General features: G+C 32.4%; 1 protein-coding gene across 4 annotated transcripts in view; it reads left to right on the top strand.

Annotated features, from left to right (window-relative positions):
* Positions 1-21,417, top strand: part of LOC115229953 (septin-7) — a 169,757-nt gene that overhangs the window by 27,904 nt on the left and 120,436 nt on the right. The window contains exons 2-3 of one of the 4 annotated variants that reach the window (XM_029800210.2): positions 5,230-5,244; positions 12,467-12,468. The exons of 2 other annotated variants lie outside the window; for them this stretch is intronic. In XM_029800210.2, coding sequence (XP_029656070.1) covers positions 5,230-5,244; positions 12,467-12,468 — 17 coding nt within the window. The remainder of the gene's footprint in view (positions 1-5,229; positions 5,245-12,466; positions 12,469-21,417) is intronic. One more of the 4 variants, XM_029800211.2, reaches the window with a different exon arrangement.

Genomic DNA, 21,417 nt, shown 5'->3' on the forward strand with positions numbered 1-21,417 from the left:
GCACTGTTGCAATATTTATTGCTTTTAAATAGAAATATTCAAAATTTATGTCCGTAAAAGTAATTGTCAATTTTTAAATAGCTGTTTATTTATACATAAAAAATATTATCTATTGCCTTAGAGTAATGGCGACTCTTTTAACAGATTTAAAGTGACTATCAAAATAAACTATGCTTAATGAAATATATATTCTCTCTCTCTCATGAACTGAAGCATTTTTTTAATAATTTTATCATTAAATGTCAAATTAAAGGACAATATACAAATTTCTATTTACTAATTTCTTACTTCCTTCATAAACTATAATGATTTATTTATACAGCTTTGCAGTATTCTGGAATATTTCATATCAAAGTTACTCTAAAATGCATGACACAAAATATTAGATAACATTACGCAGAAACTGTCATTTGAAAATAGAATATTATTAAATAATGTAATATGTCTGGCAGAAATGTGGAGATATTTTTTCCAACCATTACATCAATAAATATTTCAGTAAACCCATTTACAACAGAATAATCTGGCTTTTGTAATCAATAATATTCTTTTCTACTCTAGGCACAAGGTCTGAAATTTTAGGGGAGGGGGTCAGTTGATTAGATCAACTCCAGTATGCGACTGGTACTTAATTTATTGACCCCGAAAGGATGAAAGGCAAAGTCGACCTTTGCTGAATTTGAACTCAGAACATAGACAGACGAAATACTGCTAAGCATTTCGCCCAGCATGCTAACGTTTTTGCCAGCCCCTAAAGATTGTTCTTAATCTTGTAGTATTTAACTGACTTATTAATTATTTCCATTTGAATGTACTGAAAGATGTACACTCAGAATTCTTCATGAATTGAAATTTTCCTTTTGGAGAAAGAAAACAAGTCGAGTAGCATTCATTAGCAATTAGCAAAGAAGATAACTTCCGTAAATTGATTTTAAAAAAGATTCTCACGCCTAAGGAGGATAATCTGAATTTTCTTATCCAGGACAGTGAAAATAACAGACCTGTTTCAGTTTTATTAGACATGATTAACAGAGCATAAACAAAGTTCCTTGATCAATAAACAAAGGCTTCTATGAATAATTTTTGGCATCAGTAATTTCCTTGACAAATTACATATTATATACAGTAATTTCCTTAATAAAAAACAAAATTGAGCTAAGGGTTGTGTCCCAGATTGAAATAAATCAAGTATGTATGGATCTATTAAATGATGTATGCAAAAAAAAAAAACAAATAATACATCCATACATGGTTGTGTGATTAAGAAGTTCCCTTTACAACCATGTGGTTCCAGGTTCAGTCCCACTGCATGGTTTCTTGGGCAATTGTCTTCTGTAGCTGAGGGCCAACCTATGCCTTGTGGGTGAATTTGGTAGACAGAAAGTGTATGAAGTCTATCATATATGTGTGTATATGTGTATGTGTCTTCTCCCATACCACTTGACACTTGGCAAAAAGAAACAAATAGAATAAGTACCAAGTCGCAGGCATGGCTGTGTGGTAAGAAGTCCCAACCACATGGTTCCAGGTTCAGTCCTACTGCTTGGCAGCTTGGGCAAGTGTCTTCTACCATAGTCTTGAGCCAAGCTTTGTGAGTGGATTTGGTAGATGGAAACTGAAAGAAGCCCATTGTATATGTGTGTGTGTGTCTGTTTGTCCACCATCACTTGACAACCAATGTTGGTGTGTTTATGTCCTCATAACACAGTAGTTCAGCAAAAGAGACCAATAGAATAAGTATTAGTCTTACAAAGAATAAGTTCTGAGGTCAATTTCTTCAACTAAAACCCTTTGAGACAGTGCTCCAGCATGGCAGCAGTCAAACGGCTGAAACAAGTAAAAGACTCAAAAATAAATACTAGGCTCAATTTGTTCAACTAAACACCTCAAGGCAGTGCCCCAGCATGGCCACATCCAATGACTGAAACAAGTAAAAGATAAAAGATACGTACTTGAGCTTTATTTTTTTATCTATGTATTGGCTTATCTGAATTATTTCCTTTAAAAGATATGGATTTATTTTGTTCTCTTCCTTATTTTGCTATTGCATAGCAACTGATTTACAGAAAACGGATTCTTACATACGATAAGCCAGTTAGCTCTGGGTAGAAAGCACTGAATTCAGTATTGATTGACAGACGACAAATACCAAATTTTGACTTACTTAGAGCTCACTCATGAACTTAGTTATACTAATCTGTGCTTAATTTTAGAGCCATCCCGTCATAACATTTCATTATGTTTATTTAAATTGTTTTATTTTTATTGTTTGAAAGTTTTCTTTACCCTCCTTAGTAGAATGTCTTTCAGTTATTACTTTTTGTGACAGGTTTGAGCTAAAAGCTGTGTGTGTGTGTGTAAAAAAATATTAAGACACATTGCCTAATAGTCATTGTTGGACTCGCAATGATAAGGTTGTGAGTTCAATACCTGGACTGGGTAGCATTTGTTCTTGAGCAAAGCACTTCTTTTCACATTCTCCAGTTTACTCGGTTGAAAATGAGCACCAGCCAAGTGTTCACCCCTCTCTCTCTCTCTCTCTCCTCTCTCTCTCTCTCTCTCTCTCTCTCTCTCTCACACACACACACACCCCCTTGCTGTTTCACACTGCAATAGGGCTGCAACTGTCTACTTAGCACTACATTGATACCTAAAGTAATTACCGAAAGCATGGTATATGCTACCAAATCACTTGCTTCTGAGTCATGGCTATAGTTTTCATCACCATTCAATATCCATGCTAGCATGATTTAAATGGTTTGACTGGATCTGTCAGGCCCAAGGACTGCATCATACTCCATTGTCTACTTTGGCATGTTTTCTACAGCTGAATTCCTTTCCTAAAACCACTTTACTCTTTACTCTTTTACTTGTTTCAGTCATTTGACTGTGGCCATCCTGGAGCACTGCCTTTAGTCGAGCAAATCAACCCCAGGACTTATTCTTTGTAAGCCTAGTACTTATTCTATCGGTCTCTTTTGCCGAACCGCTAAGTTATGGGGATGTAAACACACCACCATCAGTTGTCAAGTGATGTTGGGGGACAAACACAGATACACAAACATACACACACACACACACACACACACACACACACATACACACATACACACATTTATATACATACATACATACATACGACGGGCTTCTTTCAGTTTCCGTCTACCAAATCCACTCACAAGGCTTTGGTCAGCCAGCGGCTACAGTAGAAGACACTTGCCCAAGGTGCCACGCAGTGGGACTGGACCTGGAACCATGTGGTTTGTAAGCAAGCTACTTACCACACAGCCACTCCTTGCACTTTTTTTTTAATTTTGTGCCACCAGCACTGTTGAGGTTGCCATGCAGCTTGCAAGACAATGAACCTTGAGAGTGTGGACCCTCATGGTATGAAATGAATAGGAGTGGGAGGGCAGAAGTATAAAAGTTGACTTACTTTCATTGTAGACCATTTGTAATGAGTTTCAATTATAACAAAGGCATTATATTACCACCTTAAGCTAAACATGTTTATTGGTCTTATAAGAAATAATACCAATTATACTTTAGGGTAGTTTGGAATTAGTGCATCTGGAAAACTACTGCCACTTGTGCTTATAAATAGTAATTGTGTTGTTTCTTGATTAACTCTGAAGTTTACTGTTGACATTCCCATGTTGAGCTAAATCAGCAGTTGGTTTCAGTTTATGGCAGAAGCTACTTTCTGCAAAGTAAAATAATGTTTATTACTTAACCCGTTCTTAAAAGTTTTTTTTTGTCCCCCTTATCTAACTTTCCTTCACTATTGATCCAACTCCATGTATCTACAGGCTTAAATCACCTCACCTGGATTAGCAAATTATAATTTTTGCTTGATAGTAAATACAGCAGTCCAAATTTCAAACATATCCAAACAGTTAAGTGAGAACGACTGGGAAAGCATACATTTGAAAAGCAACTTATTTAACTTGTTTTTCTTCTTTTTAATTGTTATCAAGCTATTACTAGTGATATGTATGGATGCCTTTTGTTTTCCACAAAATGAACATTCTAAAGTGAACATTTATTAGATTCTGAAATTATAAGAAAGATTATAAAGAATAATTTCTTATACCTTCATTGACCTATATATAGGCAACTATGAAAGCATCTGAATCATCTTCCAGACCCAGCCATGACCGTCTCTCTCTCTCTCTCTCTCTCTCTCTCTCTCTCTCTCTCTCTCTCTCTCTCTCTCTCTCATATAAATTCACGTTTGAAACTGATAAGATTATATTTTCATCACTTGTATTACTTCCACTGCTTCTAGTTTATGATAAATTTCATTTGTGGGCATGCTTAATGGAGACCTTTCTAAGCAAGTGTATTTATATATATTTATAGATAATTATTATAACATTTATATATATATCTATAGACAATGATTATAACAGAAGTAGTAGAACTGCAGAATGAAAAAAATGTAATATATGAAAATATGCAGTGACTTCTTGGATCTGGGAAGAACTGAAGTTAGATAAGGATGGCATAAATTAGAATAAAGCAGGCATGAACAACTAAAAGGGAAGGGAAGGTACTGTCAACTTGACATATACAAAGCTGGTAAAACTATTCAGTTTGCTGTGCAAAGAAAGACTGAGAAATTCAAATGCATGCCCTAGAGTCAGGACCGCAGTTCCATGAGGATAACAGCATTATTATTTCTTGGATATTAGATATTGTGAAAATAGAGAAAATTAATTTTAAAATCAAATACCATAAATACATTAGCTTAAAATTTCCTTTGTTATTTGTCAATTACCTAAAAGTTAAGTTTATTGATCTTCGTTATATATTCAGTTTTTAATTGTTGAACTTATGTCTTATAATAGGATTGAAAATAATTTGCTATCATTTTGTTTTTCTTTTGATTAATGTTACAGTCAAAATTTTCCCCCCAATGAAATTCATTTGGAAAAACGTTCCTTTTTTTCCCCCCCCCCCAGCTGAAGTTCATGGCAGAATGATCATATAGAATTTCTTTCTTGTTTATTGATAAATATTTCTGCATTGATCTTAGATTTTATATTAAAGCAGATTTTATTTGTAGCTGTTTTATGTTTGTGAACATTTGTTTCATGATACAATTTCTTTTTTCTCTTATTTATTAAAATTTTAATGTTTTTTGAAAATTTACTAAATATATTTTTGTATTGTTTAGAAATATCAGGCTTAATTATAAACTTCTTTTTTGTTTTTCAATTATAACAGATATTTCATCTACAGGTAACCTGTTTTTGCATAGATATTTTTATATTTGTGTGAACTCAAAAGGAATGTTATCATAGTCTGAAATATTTTCCTCTGAGCATCTAACGACACACCCTAGTATTACTTTAAAAAAAAAATGCTTGCTTGTGAGAGATAAAATCTACTGTCTTTCTATTTATTTTTCATGACATGTGATAAAAACAAGAAAAACATATGCTTTTTCTGAAGGTTATGGAAGCCACATCTATGTGTGGCCAAAACCATAATACTGACAGGCCAACATTTTTCTACAGTGATAAAAAATTCCTGTCTTGCGTAGCTGCTTATATCATTTACAACTGAAATACTGTCATAGAGCACATTTCCCATTATCTAGAACAGTGCCAGATTTTTCATTCAACCAGAAAAGGCATAGCATACTAGCCACCACCATCCTTTGTTTTTTAGTTCAGCCCATGAAACTACTTTTACTACTATGAAGCATAGTCTTAGCTGTGATGGCTCATATGAAAGTACTGCAAAGGATGTCAGTCTTTTGAACCTACTAGGTCTATATTTTACTTTAAATTATTTGTTCCATATAGGCAACCAAATATTAAACACTAGGCCTTGATTATTGACTAAAGCACTCTTCTGGTTTATGCACTCCTAACAATTTTACAATACCAACATTTTAAATATTAACTCTGATCAACTATTCTAGAAGAGCTTCAATATATTCCCTCAATCAAAATATATTTTTAAAAATAATTTTACAAAGAAAATTGAAATGGTCTAGAAAAGAATTTGAACTATGTCAAATTAAAACACATTTATTGCTATGTACTTAACTATTTCAAATATATTTCAGACTGTATAACTTTCATTTGAATTATCTTTATTCAATGTATTTGTGAGTTTTCCGTTTGTAAGAAAATTAGTTTGTTCTAAACTAGATTAATACAGCTGAACTGAATGCTGATATTTTTCTTTATTTACTACAAATATATGCATGAAAAGAAATTCAAAATGCTAGCTTTGAAAATTTGTTTGCTATTGTGCATTAAGACAAATGTTGTTGTTTTTTGTGTGTGTATGTGTTTTTTGTTTTGTTTTATTAATATGTTTCTTTTAATTTACTTCTCAAAGAGATCAGATTTTACCTACACTTTTCAAATTTTTCTGTAAAGTATCTTACTAATGGGATCAGTTATTTATTTGTATTGAGAAAACAATGAAACCAAAACAAAATGCTAAATTCTTTTTGTTAACCAAAAAGAATTGCTTCTGAAATAATTATGTTGAAGTCTAATATAAAAAGTGGTAATTAAAATTGGTACGGTGGTATATTCTCAGTCTCATAGTTGCTCGGTATGGTTTAGAATTTACAATACACAGGAAAAAAATTTTTGGAGTGGTTCCTTATTTTAAAGGTTCGTATTTAACAAAGATCCACACCTAGTTGCATGTTCAAATTCTCTGAGAGCAAATTTTGGCTTTTATCCTTCTTTAGTCTTCACATATACATGTAATATTTGAACATAAATTCAATTGTTCATGTCCCTTAAAAAATAGCTCTTTATATTTCTAGTAAAGAAATTGTTATTAGGGTATTATTGTTATTTAGATTAACTGCTATTTGCAAAATAGACATCTAGATGATAATTCTAAAAATGCTAAATTATTATTTTTTAGTAAAATGAAAACTGCTATTGCTCTTATGGTTTATGTAACTTTAGGGTGAGATAGTAACAAAACACTCTTGCTATTGCTGCTTTTTCTTAGAATTTGCCAGCTTTTTTATTATTTGATTTTTTTTATGTAAAGCAGACCATTTTGCAATGATCTGGTTCTAGGTTTCATCTCATTATGTGGCACCTTAAGCAAGTGTCTTCTTCTATAGCCTTACATTGAACAATCAATTCTTTGGGAGTGAAATCTGTTAAATGAAAATTGTTTAGAAAACTAGCACATGTGCTTGAGAGAGCTGATAAACTAATCAAACAAGATTACTAAGTATTTCTTCTACATGTGTTGCTTCAGAAATGCAGTAAGCCATTCATTTTTTTTTTTTGAAACCTTTAACCAATGATACTATTGCTCATAAGATTTATGATATTTATATAAAGAAGAAAAGCTAAACTGGACAACCTATTTTGATTATCTGTGAATTGAAGGCATTTCACTTTACTTCCCATTGCTGATAGAAACAGCCAAGTATATGTATCATTACTTTTCACTTTTCATTCCCTAAAAATCTGAGGCTTCTGGCCTCTGAAATATATGCACACTTTTATTTAATGGGTTAGACACAGATTTGTGTTACATATGCTTTTGCAGAATGCAAAAATAAATTGAAATTTTTGTATGGCTTCAGTGACTGAACAGTAACAAACATTTTCAGAATTGCATTTCCAAAAGTAGTTGCTTTGGTAAGTGTTTTGACATGTTCAACTCACAAGCACTGCTGCTATTTCCTCTATTGTAATAAATTATTCTCTCAGATGAAAAATTAAACAAACATGCTCTGGTGTAAAAGCTATTTGGTGAGGGCGGTGGCATTTTTTTTCCTGTTAGATTTAAGTAAAAGCCTATGCTTTGAGTTGTTCATTACATTCAAACAGATTTTCCAAATTTGGATATTCAGAACAAATATCTTTTAAAATGGTTTTACTTCTTATAGTTTTTGAGAATCTATTTCTGTTTTAATCTGTATGAAATGTTTTATGAGTTACTTCAGTTTTATTGTCTATAAAACTGCTTATTACTTACTGTAAAAAAATAATAAACTGCTATATTTTGCATATATTCTGTCTGTACTATAGATGGAATTAAATAATGTAGATTTGTTTACATTCATGTATCAACAGAAGTCATATTTAGATTTTTTTGAAATCTGCCCCAAAATATGTTCAATTTATATTTATGAACACTTACTTTTTGAAACCATTCTCTATTTAAATGGAATAAGAAGTATCATTTATTTAAAGGAAAAGAAAAAATCTTAAAAATGTAGTTATCTATATCTGTTTAAACATTAAAGAATGTATTAAAAATAAAATAACAGAAATTCAATAGTCCTTATATGGATATACCTGTACATTTAAATATAAAATGGCATGAATAATTCTATATTATCTACATTTTGACAAGCCATGTATATAAGGGGGTTTTGTCTTTTAACACGAAGAGAGAAAAACAGATTAAATTCTTTTCTACAAATGGTATTTGTGATGACTGGAATGCCATTAAAATATTTTGATAAACTTATGCTGTCTTTTATAAGTTTGCTATCTTCAGTTTCACGTTCTAAGAAAATACCAGTATATAACGTTATACGCATTCTTTTTTACTGTAATCATTTTCTTTGTATCATGTTTGATAAACACATAAATATATTCTGCATTAATACTTTTACTTTCTCTCTAATCCATCCCTAATAGTCTATTTGATTATATTGACTAACTTAGATCTGGAAATTATTTAAACTGTATTTCAGTTGGACCAAGGCAAAATAAATAGCTCTATGATTGTTAAATGTCATCACTATAACTTGATATAAATATTTAATTGATGTAAGTCAACTTTAAAATAGTATACGTAAAGAATTTAACCTGTATCCATTTATAGTTTGAGGGTTATCTATATTTGCTACTAAACTGGCAATCCAGTTGAGGAACACATTGAAACATTTTCATCTTATCCTTTAGTAAACTAACTGGCATTTATTAACACTAGTCCTTAATTTTCTCTGACATTAATTCTCAATTTTCAAAATGTCCATGATTTTTATTTTATATCTATTTTCTTTCTCATAAAGATTTCATTGGAATTTTGTAATTAAGATGCTTTTTTTAAAAAAGCTTTCCATGTTACTTGAGATGAGTTCCTCCTACAAACAGCTTAAATTTGATTGTGTGGCAATTGCTACATTGAATTTTACATTAGTTCTCTTACAAATTCTTGACATGAAACTTTCAACTAATCTGCTTGTGTATTGTTGTGTCATACCTTTCTCATCTGAGAAATTGAATGGTGTTTTATTTTTATTTATTAGAATAGTTTAATACCCAGATACTTTTGACCTATATTACATTACTAATTTCATCACTACTATTCACTAAGCTAGTTTCAGTTAATTTCATTTTTTTATTTTGAGAACTCCGAGAATTTAAGCTATGCAGCTCTTGTTAATTTGCAATACAACTTTGTAATGGGAGCAACTCAATCATGGCAAATCTGTTAGAAATTAATTATCCTAAATTTGAATTGTTTATGCTGAAGATCAGTTCTATAAATGTTACTAATTAACTGAATTCTGCACTTTCATATTATGTATTTTTCATCATACGATTGAAGTTAAAAGAAATAGAGTACAAGTATTGATTTTAACTAAATACAAACTTATTAGTTTATGTCCATTGTTTTTGTTTATTCATCATATTTCATTTAAATTCTGTAATAGTGTTATGTCTAGTAGTATGTAGATTGGAATATGCATATGCATGACTGTTAGTTGTTTGTGTCGTAATATTTCTGTGATTTTCTATTGTGCATGCATAAATTATAACCTTTTTGAGCTTCTTTGCACTCTGTATATGTGATTCACATGATCTTATTTCCTCAAGTAACCGTTGTTTTCTTCAACAATGGTCTAAACAGAAGGACACCAAATGAAGCAGCTTAGTCTTGACATTCAGAAAATATCCATATGAAGAAAGTCAGATTAAGAGAAAAAAGAAAAGTTTGTTGTCTAGAATAATAGTTTCTTTCTGTGTAATATTACAACAATGAAACATTCAGAACCAGCTTTAAAATTAGCTGTTATCTAACCCCAGTTGGCCCTGATCAAGCTGACGTATGATAAAAGGTGCTCCAGCTGTGACCATTTTGTTATCCAATTTATCCTTCCATTTTTTAAACAGGGAATTTGGCTGTTATTTTTAGCAGGATGAGTGACTACATGAAGGCTCCCTTCATTGACTTTAAAATGTTGGTAGCAGAAATACTCATTTATTAGATTCTGTCTAACCAATTATTACATCATACCTAATTAAGAGAGCTCTGTGTTAATCATCTAATAACTTAAAATTAAATATATGATCGATAAATATTTAAATTTTATTGATGTTGCAATTATGATGTCAATAATTCTGATCCACTGTCTTTATGATGGTGTCTGTATTGACTTGTAATGATCGGATGGTTGCAGAAATGGCTACTGCTGGTTGGCAATATGAATACCATTTGGTAATTATTACACTTCTACATGTCAGTGCAGACACTAATGCTAACCATTGGATAAGAATTATCCACGTAAACACAGTGACCAATAGTTATCAAATTGAAAAGCTGATTAAATGAGAAAACAGCAGGATACACCATTCCTTGTCCTTGAGAAGTTTCAGAAATTGAATTTTTCAAACTGCACAATAGAGTTTTTAGAGTTTTAACTCTTTAACTGTGAAATTAAATTTCCTGGTTATTCCAGTAATTATGTTAAATATCTACCAAAAACTAGAACTGATATTTCCTGCAAGTCACATTGCTTCAAACATGACATTCCTCAACAAAAGATAGATTGTTATATAAAACAGCTTTCTGCAGTTAAGGGTAATGAAATTTTGAGTGGATATATCTGATTTCTCCAGTAAAAAGGGTTAACAACAAAAGCTAATTCTTTTTTTAACTTCACATAGAAAAAAGTCTATTCATAGAATCATGTCAAATCAATCAAACTAATTTGGCAAGTCTTAGTTTCATTTAGAATGGCTGTTGCTTATCATAATTACACTACTATTTAATGATTCTTTTGATTTTTCTCCCATTTGATTGGAACATATATCTATCACAAGCAAATGACAGTCTTACTGTTTTAGCCCTTTAGCAGCCATATCTGATCCAAATAGTCTACCTGTTTTATGTTCAAACTAGCTTTATCTATCATTTAATACCTACCCTGCAATGTCATTCTAAAAATAAAGAATCACATCTTTGAAATCTTGATGCTATGAGATAATACATGATTAATCTTTAAAAATGTGAATAAATTCAGATTACACTTGACAGAGTAATCTGAGGGCTAATGGGTTAAAGGATACATTAATATAGTCAGGGATGTACTTTACCTGAGAATATAAACAGAATGGTCATTGCTGGAATGTCTTTTATCATAAATCTACTTGGTGAGAGTTGAACCGGGCTAAACAACTGGATGAATTTCAAGTAAATTGACTGTTATTCATTGGGGAACAGTTTCCTTTGAATAGAAATATAGAGACATGAGGAAATTAGTGCAGCAGATGGGTTTTTTTTTTTTCTTAATTTTAATATTTAGCTGTTATAGAGAATATTTGAGCTCCAATATTCTGTAGGTTTTTGAAGAAGGAAGTTCATTGTTAGCAATACTGAACAGAATGGATCTCATAAGATCTATGGGAAAGAGATTTTTGTTTAATGGTAAATTATCACACCAAGGTTATTATTTTGGTATTTGGGTCATGAAAAATTGTAATATTGTTGGTTTTATGAACTATGATTTTATATAGAAGGAAAATGTTTTGTGAGAAACATTTAGTGTACAAAGATGAATGAAACAAAATAGGTTAACACATTTCCTTTAGAACTGAAGTACAAACTATAAGATATTTTCCCACGTTTAGGATAGTGTAACTGCAAAACACATGAACATCTTAGATTATCCAAAGAAAGCTTACTCAACTGTCTGTCACTAGGTCACTCATAAACACATTACAACTTCTCTTTTTGCTGACGTACTGTCTCATCTCTTTCTGTCTTTTCTATTGCTATCATATTGGTATCTACACCTTAAAATTGGTTAGTATTGTGCAGCCTCTACTCAAGCACTCTCAGTTCACTTGTCTCCCTTCCTTTCATCACCCATATTCTGTCTACCCTCCCAAACTCTGTACTAGTCACTATGTATCTGTTAGCCTTCTAGAATTCTTCTTGCCCATGTTTTACCTGTATCTATCAACTTGCAACTCAAGAGAAGTGTTAACAGCACTATTGTCTCAGAGGACCATGGGTACACCCTTTTTGGAAAACTAAAACAAGAATAATGAAAAAAGCTACTGTAAGAACGTTCTTATGCTATTTCAGTTATAGAAACAGTTCGATTCCATTGTGTAACTGATACGACATTGTTGCTATGGTCAACACACTTAACCTTCAAAAGTATCAGTCCACTGAAAATATATACTCTTTAGTGGGAATACATTAGCATTTTAAGTAGTAGCAGTGCTGTTGGCTTTCTGTATTAAGTTCAACTCTGCTAAGTGTCTAAAGAAACCACTCTAGTACTCAGTTTCAAACTAGAATTTCCCAATCATTTTGATTTGCTTTTGTCTAAGAATTTGGTCTACATGTTCCAATAGCTTAGCTTGCATAAGCAGTCACTGCATTGTGAATATCTCTCTGAGCAATGGAAGATTGCTACTATTTCAATTATTCTTGAATTTACAAAGCATCCAGCATCTTTACATCTCACTAGATAAAAAATGCCAGAATCTTAGTAGAAAGAAATATTCTTTTGCATTTAGTAATGGGAAAGATATTGGAGTAAGATGTCAGTTTGTTTTATTGAATGAAAGTTAATGCTGTTGGGAAGATAATCATATGTACTCAAGTTTATCTTCATTAAGTATTTTCAAGCCATACTGCATAATTTTTTCTTCAAATTTTGTTATTAATATGGTAATTATTGATTAGCAGTACAAACAAGATTGCATTTACCATTATTTTAGAACCAAATGATGATAATGAATTGTGACATGCTGACTGACTTGAACATATGTTGCAATATCAGTTGTGAACAAATCAAAAATAAGATAATCTTCATCATTTTCTTTTCTCTCTCTCTCTTTTTTTTTTGTTTAACATTTTGCATTTTTTATGCTGGTATGAATTAATTAGAAAAAGCTTCTTACGGCAATTTCTACAATCAGATGCCGTTTCTGGTGCCAACCCTTGTTTTTCAAGCAAGTTGCTTTATTCCACAACTATGCATAACAAACTGCTGTCTCACATTTTGTTTATGAGAAACATAAACACATCACTGCAGTTGGAATGGTATCAGTGTAAAGACACGCAGAGATTAGATTCTGAAGCTAGTTAGTTGCAAAACAAACTTCTTAACAATACAGCCATAACATAAATATTAATAATATTTTGTCTTTGGTTAATTTTTTGTTTAGTCCATTCTTATTTCAAATGTTCTCAGAAGGCTGACAGTCTAAATCAATCTGAGCAGGTCTTGGATCCAGATGTGTTAGCTTCTGAATAACTCCTACTTATTTAGATCAGAATTCTACCCTAAATCTATTGTTTTATCTTTTAGTACAATGTGTTCATTGTAATCTAACTTGATTCATTTTAACTTCTTACTTGGTATCATCTTTCAAAATGTCCCAAGTGTGAAAGGAATAGAATTTGAGAAAATTTCACAGATCAATTTTCCAGTTTGAGTGACTTAAAAACATTAATCTTCGTAAATAAGACAGCAGAGATGACAATCTAAGAGATGTATATTAGTTCAAAATATTCTGTTAGAAAACTGACCTAATTGAAAGTATCAACTATCATATAGATATACAATCAACGAACTACACAATTTTTTTTTTATGATGTTTTGTCTTGTAATCCACTGTATTGCTCTTGTCACCAGTATTAAGAAATTTGTTTCATAAGTCTGATCTCTCTGCTCAGCTCCTTGGGCAAATGTCTTTTACCATAGCCTTGTGAAAGAAATTTGACAAGAGAAAAATAATGAAAACCCACTAAAGCGACCATTTCTGTCTTTTTATCTTTTAATCAGGATGGAAGGCAGTGTTCATGATTCTCGTAGACCCTCCAAGGCTAGTGGGAGGGAAGGAAGGTGTCCTCAAACTAGAGATCTGGCCCAAAATCTTGCAACATGACTTCAGCAGTATTTGAATCCTGAGTGCTAAGCATCAGAACAATTCCTGTGAAGAAGTCTATTCGACACTCAAACAACTCTGTCAACTCACTACCCTTGGGTCCCTTACTTAATCTGTTTCCTAGTTTAACACTACTTAGCCTATGAGTGACTTTTGGAGTTCACTCTGTTGCAATCTCTGGTCTAAGAATTTAAGCTAAGTTGCCAGTCTGAGAATAACTTAATCTCTTCCTCCCACAAACATCAGGGTCCCTTTAAACATGGGCATGGACATTACCCTATTCCCTCTGATTAAAGCTTCAAAAAGTTCTTTAAAATGCCATTGATACATAAACTGATACACTAAACCAGTATCCAACTCCTTGTAAAATTTAATTTCTCATATTCTTGCTGATTATTAGTAATTAAGTGGAGTAAATTAGTAATAAGTATTTTAAACATATTTTGAGTGATAAGACCTTCTTCCAGATAAGTCAATGCTCACTCAATTGAACTTGTAGTGTCTCTATATGACTTATGTTTCTCATTAAAATGATGCAGTTTTTGGTATGCAGTGGGTGTTATATAACATTAGTCTCCTACCAGTTTTAATAAATTCTTGATAAGCAGGATGACCTACTAGAAATAATAATTAAATTTCCCTCATCACACTTTGCATCCTTAAAAATAAATGGGGAACAACCAGAATGAATAGTCCCCAGGTATATTATACCTGAAATAGGATTTAAAAAATGCTGGATGGTCAACACTAGTATACCTTTTATCATAGGTCTGCTACTTTAAGGCTTGACCTGAGACTAAATCATCATCATCATCATCATCATCGTTTAACGTCTGCTTTCCATGCTAGCATGGGTTGGACGATTTGACTGAGGACTGGCGAACCAGATGGCTGCACCAGGCTCCAATCTTGATCTGGCAGAGTTTCTACAGCTGGATGCCCTTCCTATTTTCAGAGAAAATAAACAATATGCTACAAACTTAGCTAATGAAATTATGACATGCTTTCCATTTCCACAAGAGAAGCTCATTGAAGTAATTTTGATTCATATGGCATTATATGTTTGTAGATTATTTGAAGCTTTCCATGAAGAGTGAAAATGTTTAGGCTAGCAAATGAATTTGGTAATGGTTGTGAGTAGATTCATCTGTAGGAATTGGAATTGTTTGCCAGATGAGATATGTTGGGTTTAAACATTCTCAAAACATTGACATAATTAAGTAGACAATAGTTTTACGCATTTTATTTTTATGTTTAATTTCATATTTTTGTTAATAGAATTTGTAAGGCACATAATATTATTTTACAAATGTTATTAATGGTTTTTTCTTTCTTTTTATACTGGTGCTGACTGTCACTACTACTTTTTTTTTAGCCTTTTCAATTTTTATGCTTAAATCTCATTGTTTTAATTTTTGTATTATGAATTAAACATAATGTAGTTCAGTAAACTGTCTGGGCATATGTATAACTCTTAGTATACACTATCATTTTTAGTCTGTCTATGATTTCTACTCAGTTTGGATATTATAAATTGTTTCATTGAATTTCTTTTTCTTCAAATATCTACTGCTCTAAAACTTCCTTGATGTTGTCATTATCAGGAACATACAATTATGTAATGTAAGAAGAGTGAAAATGAAATACTAGCAAAATAAGGTCATCTTTGTGATAGCTATCAGTCAGGAATGAAATGCTCTATTTATTAAAACATGCTCCCTTTCTAAACTTAGCTGTTAATAGTTGCAATTCTTAACATTTTTGCTTACCAGATCTTAGATTAAATGCCATGTTTAACTAAAGCTCTTTATTTTCAGTCATTTTTATTTCCTATACAGAAGTGAACAAATTTATTTCCTTATTTTGCTTCCTATTTAAAAATAATTTGTGTTTAAAAAATTCATTAAAAATAATTTAAATATAAGATTGCTTAAAATTGTGTGTTGGGAATCGCCTGTATCATCATTGGTCAACAGTATTGCAGAGACAGTAACTTAACCACGTCTGCTAGGTTGTTTTCAGAAACAAGTGCCTTACTCTAAGTATACTTACCACCTCTGTCTCCATACATGGATATAAGTCAGTATGTTTGTAGCATCCATGGAGCCACGAGGAATGCCAGATATTGGTTAAGTACAGGATCCCTCCCACCAGATTTTCTCTAGACGTTTTCTCTCTCAGCCTTTTTATATGTTCCACAAATTATCCTCCAAGGCAGCAGAGGTTTGTCATTATAGTAGACATGGCTTATGCAAAGTCAGTCTTGTCCTTCATACATCAGGTGCAACAAGTGCTCTAAGCACTTATTTTGCTCTGGATGCAATATTTGCTGGAAGTTACTTTCTCTTAGATGAGCAACTAAAGAGTTGAAGAGCCTCTTCTACCCTGGATCCATTGGAGGTTTCTGTGAGTGATTTTTCAAAGGCAATTCCATGACAAGTTGATTTAACCCATAGCTTGGGCCCTGACAGCTGTTACTACTCCAATTCAGAAAAGACCTGGAGACAATAGTAATTAAGTGGTGGTTACACACTCCTAAAAAGCCTAGAATTCCTGAAGCCGGGTCCCACTACCAGATAGTTTAAAGTCATGTACAGGAATTTTATATATATATATATATATATATATATATATATATATATATATATTTCTATACTTGCATAGATTAGATATGTCTTCTCTAGCATAATCTTGCTATTTGTTGCAATTTTGTCATCTTTGGTGTAAGGTTTAGCCTCTTAACATCAGACTTCCACATTTTCCCCATGTCTTGTCCTTCTCTTCCAAAAGTTCCTTTTACTTGGATCACTTTGCACTGCTTTACCTAAGTGTTCTCCTTCATACATGTCACATATCCATACCAGCTCAGTCTTCTTTCTAGCATAGTATTTCTAAGTTTTTTTCTAAGCTCATTTGTAGCCTATCACTCATACACACACTAGTATTATACACCCAGCTAAGTATGCTTGTCTCATTTCTTTCCAGCCTTTCCTATGCATTCAACGTTTATGTTTTGCTTTGATGAAACATCACACTTTGTACACAAGCATCATACAGTCTGCTTTTTTCTCAGAATTTCTTGTTGCCATCTGAGGAAGTAGCTCCCTGAATTTTTTTCACTGCATTCTTAACCTGACTAATATGGTTTTCAAACACATGTCTCCACTCGCAAATGAAAGCTATCAACTAATTCTAGAGAGCCCACCAAGCATTTTTGTTTTGCTAATGGCCATAAAACTATAGAGCTGGATACCTTGTCAAAGGCCTTCTCCATACCAACAATTACTAGGTTTTAGTTGCTAAGAATTTCCATCTATTTCACTAAAAAGAAGGCATCAGTGGTACCCTATCCTGGCAGAAACTCGAACTGCATCTCATCTAAGCAAAATTTCTTCCTAATTAATTGTGCTCTAACTTAAGTCGATCAATGGCTTGTCACTAATATTCAGACACTTATCATGTACTAGCAGTATCGCCCGGCGTTGCTCGGGTTTGTAAGGGAAATAACTATATAAGCATTTTTAGAGAGTTACTTCCCTTATAGATGCCAATTCGGGCTTTCTTAGCCATTTCTGTTTGGTGTCTTCAAGCCATGAAGTCGTTGTTCTAAAAGAACACTGGTCTCCTTGACAACGCTTTACGACGTTGATTTCCTTACACTCCCTTCCCCACAGCTTAACAAGGGAGGGAAGAAGGGGGAAAAGCAACACAGGTGCAGGTGTGACTATGGACGCCAACTCCACCGCCATTGACACACGAAAAATTATGCATTAAAATGGAATAAAAAAATGATGTTAAATTATTTTTAAAATCGTAGACTCATCATAGACGCGCGCTAATACTCAGACGGGCTCGATATGAATCACGACTATAAGATACCTGGTTTTGGTTAAACTGCACCGCAAAATGTGGGAGTAGTTAGGAATTTAAATCGTAGGAGACAGACACACAACTTGACTTTTATATATAAAGACTAGCAGTATCGCCCGGCGTTGCTCGGGTTTGTAAGGGAAATAACTATATAAGCATTTTTAGAGAGTTACTTCCCTTATAGATGCCAATTCGGGCTTTCTTAGCCATTTCTGTTTTGGTGTCTTCAAGCCATGAAGTCGTTGTTCTAAAAGAACACTGGTCTCCTTGACAATGCTTTACGACGTTGATTTCCTTACACTCCCTTCCCCACAGCTTAACGAGGGAGGGAAGAAGGGGGAAAAGCAACACAGGTGCAGGTGTGACCATGGACGTCAACTCCACCGCCATCGACACACGAAAAATTATGCATTAAAATGGAATAAAAAATGATGTTAAATTATTTTAAAAATCGTAGACTCATCGTAGACGCGCGCTAATACTCAGACGGGCTCGATATGAATCACGACTATAAGATACCCGAATTTGGTTAAACTGCACCGCAAAATGTGGGAGTAGTTAGGAATCTAAATCGAAGGGGACAGACACTCACACAACTACAGTTTTATATATTAGATGTGTGTGTGTGTGTTTGTATCTTCACATGTTTTCAGACTGACACAGTTAAGTGATAATGTTTAGGTTTTATATTAACGAACAATTCTGTGGGTCATCCAAAGGCATGGAATAAAAGTACCTTATTTCAAAATATGTGAGACTTAGTTGAAAATGAATATGGCTTAGTGTACTGCCTCAACAAATCTCATCCAGCTCATGTGAGCATGGAAAATATGAATGTAAAAAATGTTTATGATGATGACAATGATGCACAATGCTTAAGTCAATGAGGTAAACTTTTGTGTGGTAGCTAAACCTGTAGAAACAGGAGCCAAATGTCACTCAAATTTTATGTATGTATATATGTATACATATCTTGACCTGATGGAGGTGATAGATAAACCTCTCTCAAATCACACACTTTGGATTTTTGTATGTAGGAGCCAAGAGAAATTCATATATTGTAGCTGCACATGATGGAAAAAAGCAACTAAATCTCTCTCTCTCTCTCTCTCAAATCACACCCTACCATCATATCTATGAACAAACCTCTATGTAGTATCTTCCTGTTAGAAATACCTGCCGCTTCACTTTCAGGTCACACCTTTCTGTTTTTTATATGTAACTTTGATACAATACCTGGGCATTGATTGCCATGAGCTTCTACTTGTCTAAATACATACATACGTACGTGTGTGTGTGTGTGTGTGTGTGTGAAGTTTACAGTATTAGTTTACAGTATACAGGATATTTAGTAACAGTATTATTTCAATGCTTACTTTTCCCTCTAGGAACCATTTACATGATTATGAAATAAAATGAATAAATAAAAAAAAATTAATAGCAATTAATAATTGCTGTTAAGCCACTGGTAACAGTGAGTCAGAAAGATTCAGAAAAGGCCTAAAGCTTGCTTTATTCTATTTGGAATAGAAAAATCAAATAGAATTAGGGTTTTAAATTGATATAGCTAATTAGTTTGTTATTTCGTTTTCTTTTATAGGTCTGATCAGCTATATTCAAGCAGACCCATAGTTAAAGGCATACTATCCATGGCCAGTCCATCTTATTTTCAAACACATATGTGTTTTAAAAGGTGGTGTATTATTTTGAAAAAAAAAAGATCTGGCTGCTATTTCTAGCTAGTTAACTATATAGAATCTCCCTTTCTATGTATCTTAAATAAATATTAAGAATAGGTACATGCAATGTATTTCAAATGAAACTGAACTCTTCCTATATTGGTTGAGAAGGTCCAGAAAGAAAAGCATTTTGTATGTATGTATGTATACATGTGTATATGTGCATACATATGTCTGTATTTCTGTGTGTGTGTACATATATCCGTATGTATGTATGTGTGTGTGTATACATGTTTTGGCCAGTTTATAAGAGATACAAAAAAATGTTAGAAGTTATAGTTCAACAAACACTAGGTTAAAGAGTAAATTTACACATCATGTTGGAGACTCAAGAATGCTAGTCTGAGAGTTATTTGTACTATTTATATATGTTAAAACAATACTCTGTGTATATTTAAGATCAAGACCTTGTTGAGAATTAATTTTGTCTTAAGCATCTTCAATACATTTTATTGTTAACATAATAACACTGGAGAGACATTAAAAATTAATAAAATAATATTTTTGCATATCAGAAGCTGCATGTTAAAGATGATATTTTTTCATATTCAAATGGCTTTGGTTAGTTTTATATTTTTGGGAAGGGAAAAAAATTTAATTCATTTTTAGTTAACTTTTATTTATGCTTAAAATGTAATGTGGTTTTTTTTTTTTATCATTATTTAATAACATTTTTAACAAGCTGGAAGAGAGCGTCTCTGTTTGCTCAGCAGACTCAGAATAACAGCCAACTCACAATCAGATCACACTACTGTTTTAAAAATAGATAAAAAAAAAAAGGGACATGTTAGACGTTATAGTCTTCAGTAAACTATGCCTCAAGAACAGATGAGTCTACTGCTTTTAATCATGGCTGAACTGGAACTAAGCAGCAACAACAGACAAATCTTTGAAGGACATTCAATGTATGATAGTAATGTAGTAGTTTTTCTTTGAATATTTGTTAAACATCTATTAACTTTTACACAAATCAAATATGAGATAAGTGGTTAGCAAATATGTATACAATTAAGTGAAAAGAAATGCCTCTAATGAAAAGACTGATGTGTACAAAATACTGAAAAATTTCAGGATCATTTGAATGCAATCTAGGTTTAGCTTTGTCAGCCCATGATGAAGTGGGCAAATGGTGATAACATTGTTGATTCCAGTAGACAGCTATTGTCATATTTCATATTAAATGCTCAATTTCCCGAAATAATCTTTACTAAAGGATCTTCAAACAGCATTTACTTGATAATTTATGTAGGACAGAACAAAAAATAATAATAATAATAACTGACCCTAATCTCTCATTGAATATGTATAACATTCAAATATAATTTAACTTGTTTAAGTTTTTTTTATCATATGACCAAACAAGTATTTCATTGCCCTGCCCTTATAGATGACATTGTCCAATCCATTAAGAATATCTGACTTTACCTCAAACACTAATTTAATCATTTATACTGTTTGAACTTATGAATACTACTTAACGTCTCTTACACATATCGTTTTATAACATTGATTTCTCCTATCCCTCCATGCTTCCTATGTACTAAATGTGTTTATTGACTTAGGATTACAATTATTGTTGTTTGGTCATTTGTGATAGTTTTGTTCACAACAATTTCATTGATCAATTGATTCGCAGGAATTAGGTCAGGTATACAAATGTT

Source organism: Octopus sinensis, unplaced genomic scaffold, assembly GCF_006345805.1.
Source record: "Octopus sinensis unplaced genomic scaffold, ASM634580v1 Contig13942, whole genome shotgun sequence".
Lineage (NCBI taxonomy): Eukaryota > Metazoa > Mollusca > Cephalopoda > Octopoda > Octopodidae > Octopus > Octopus sinensis.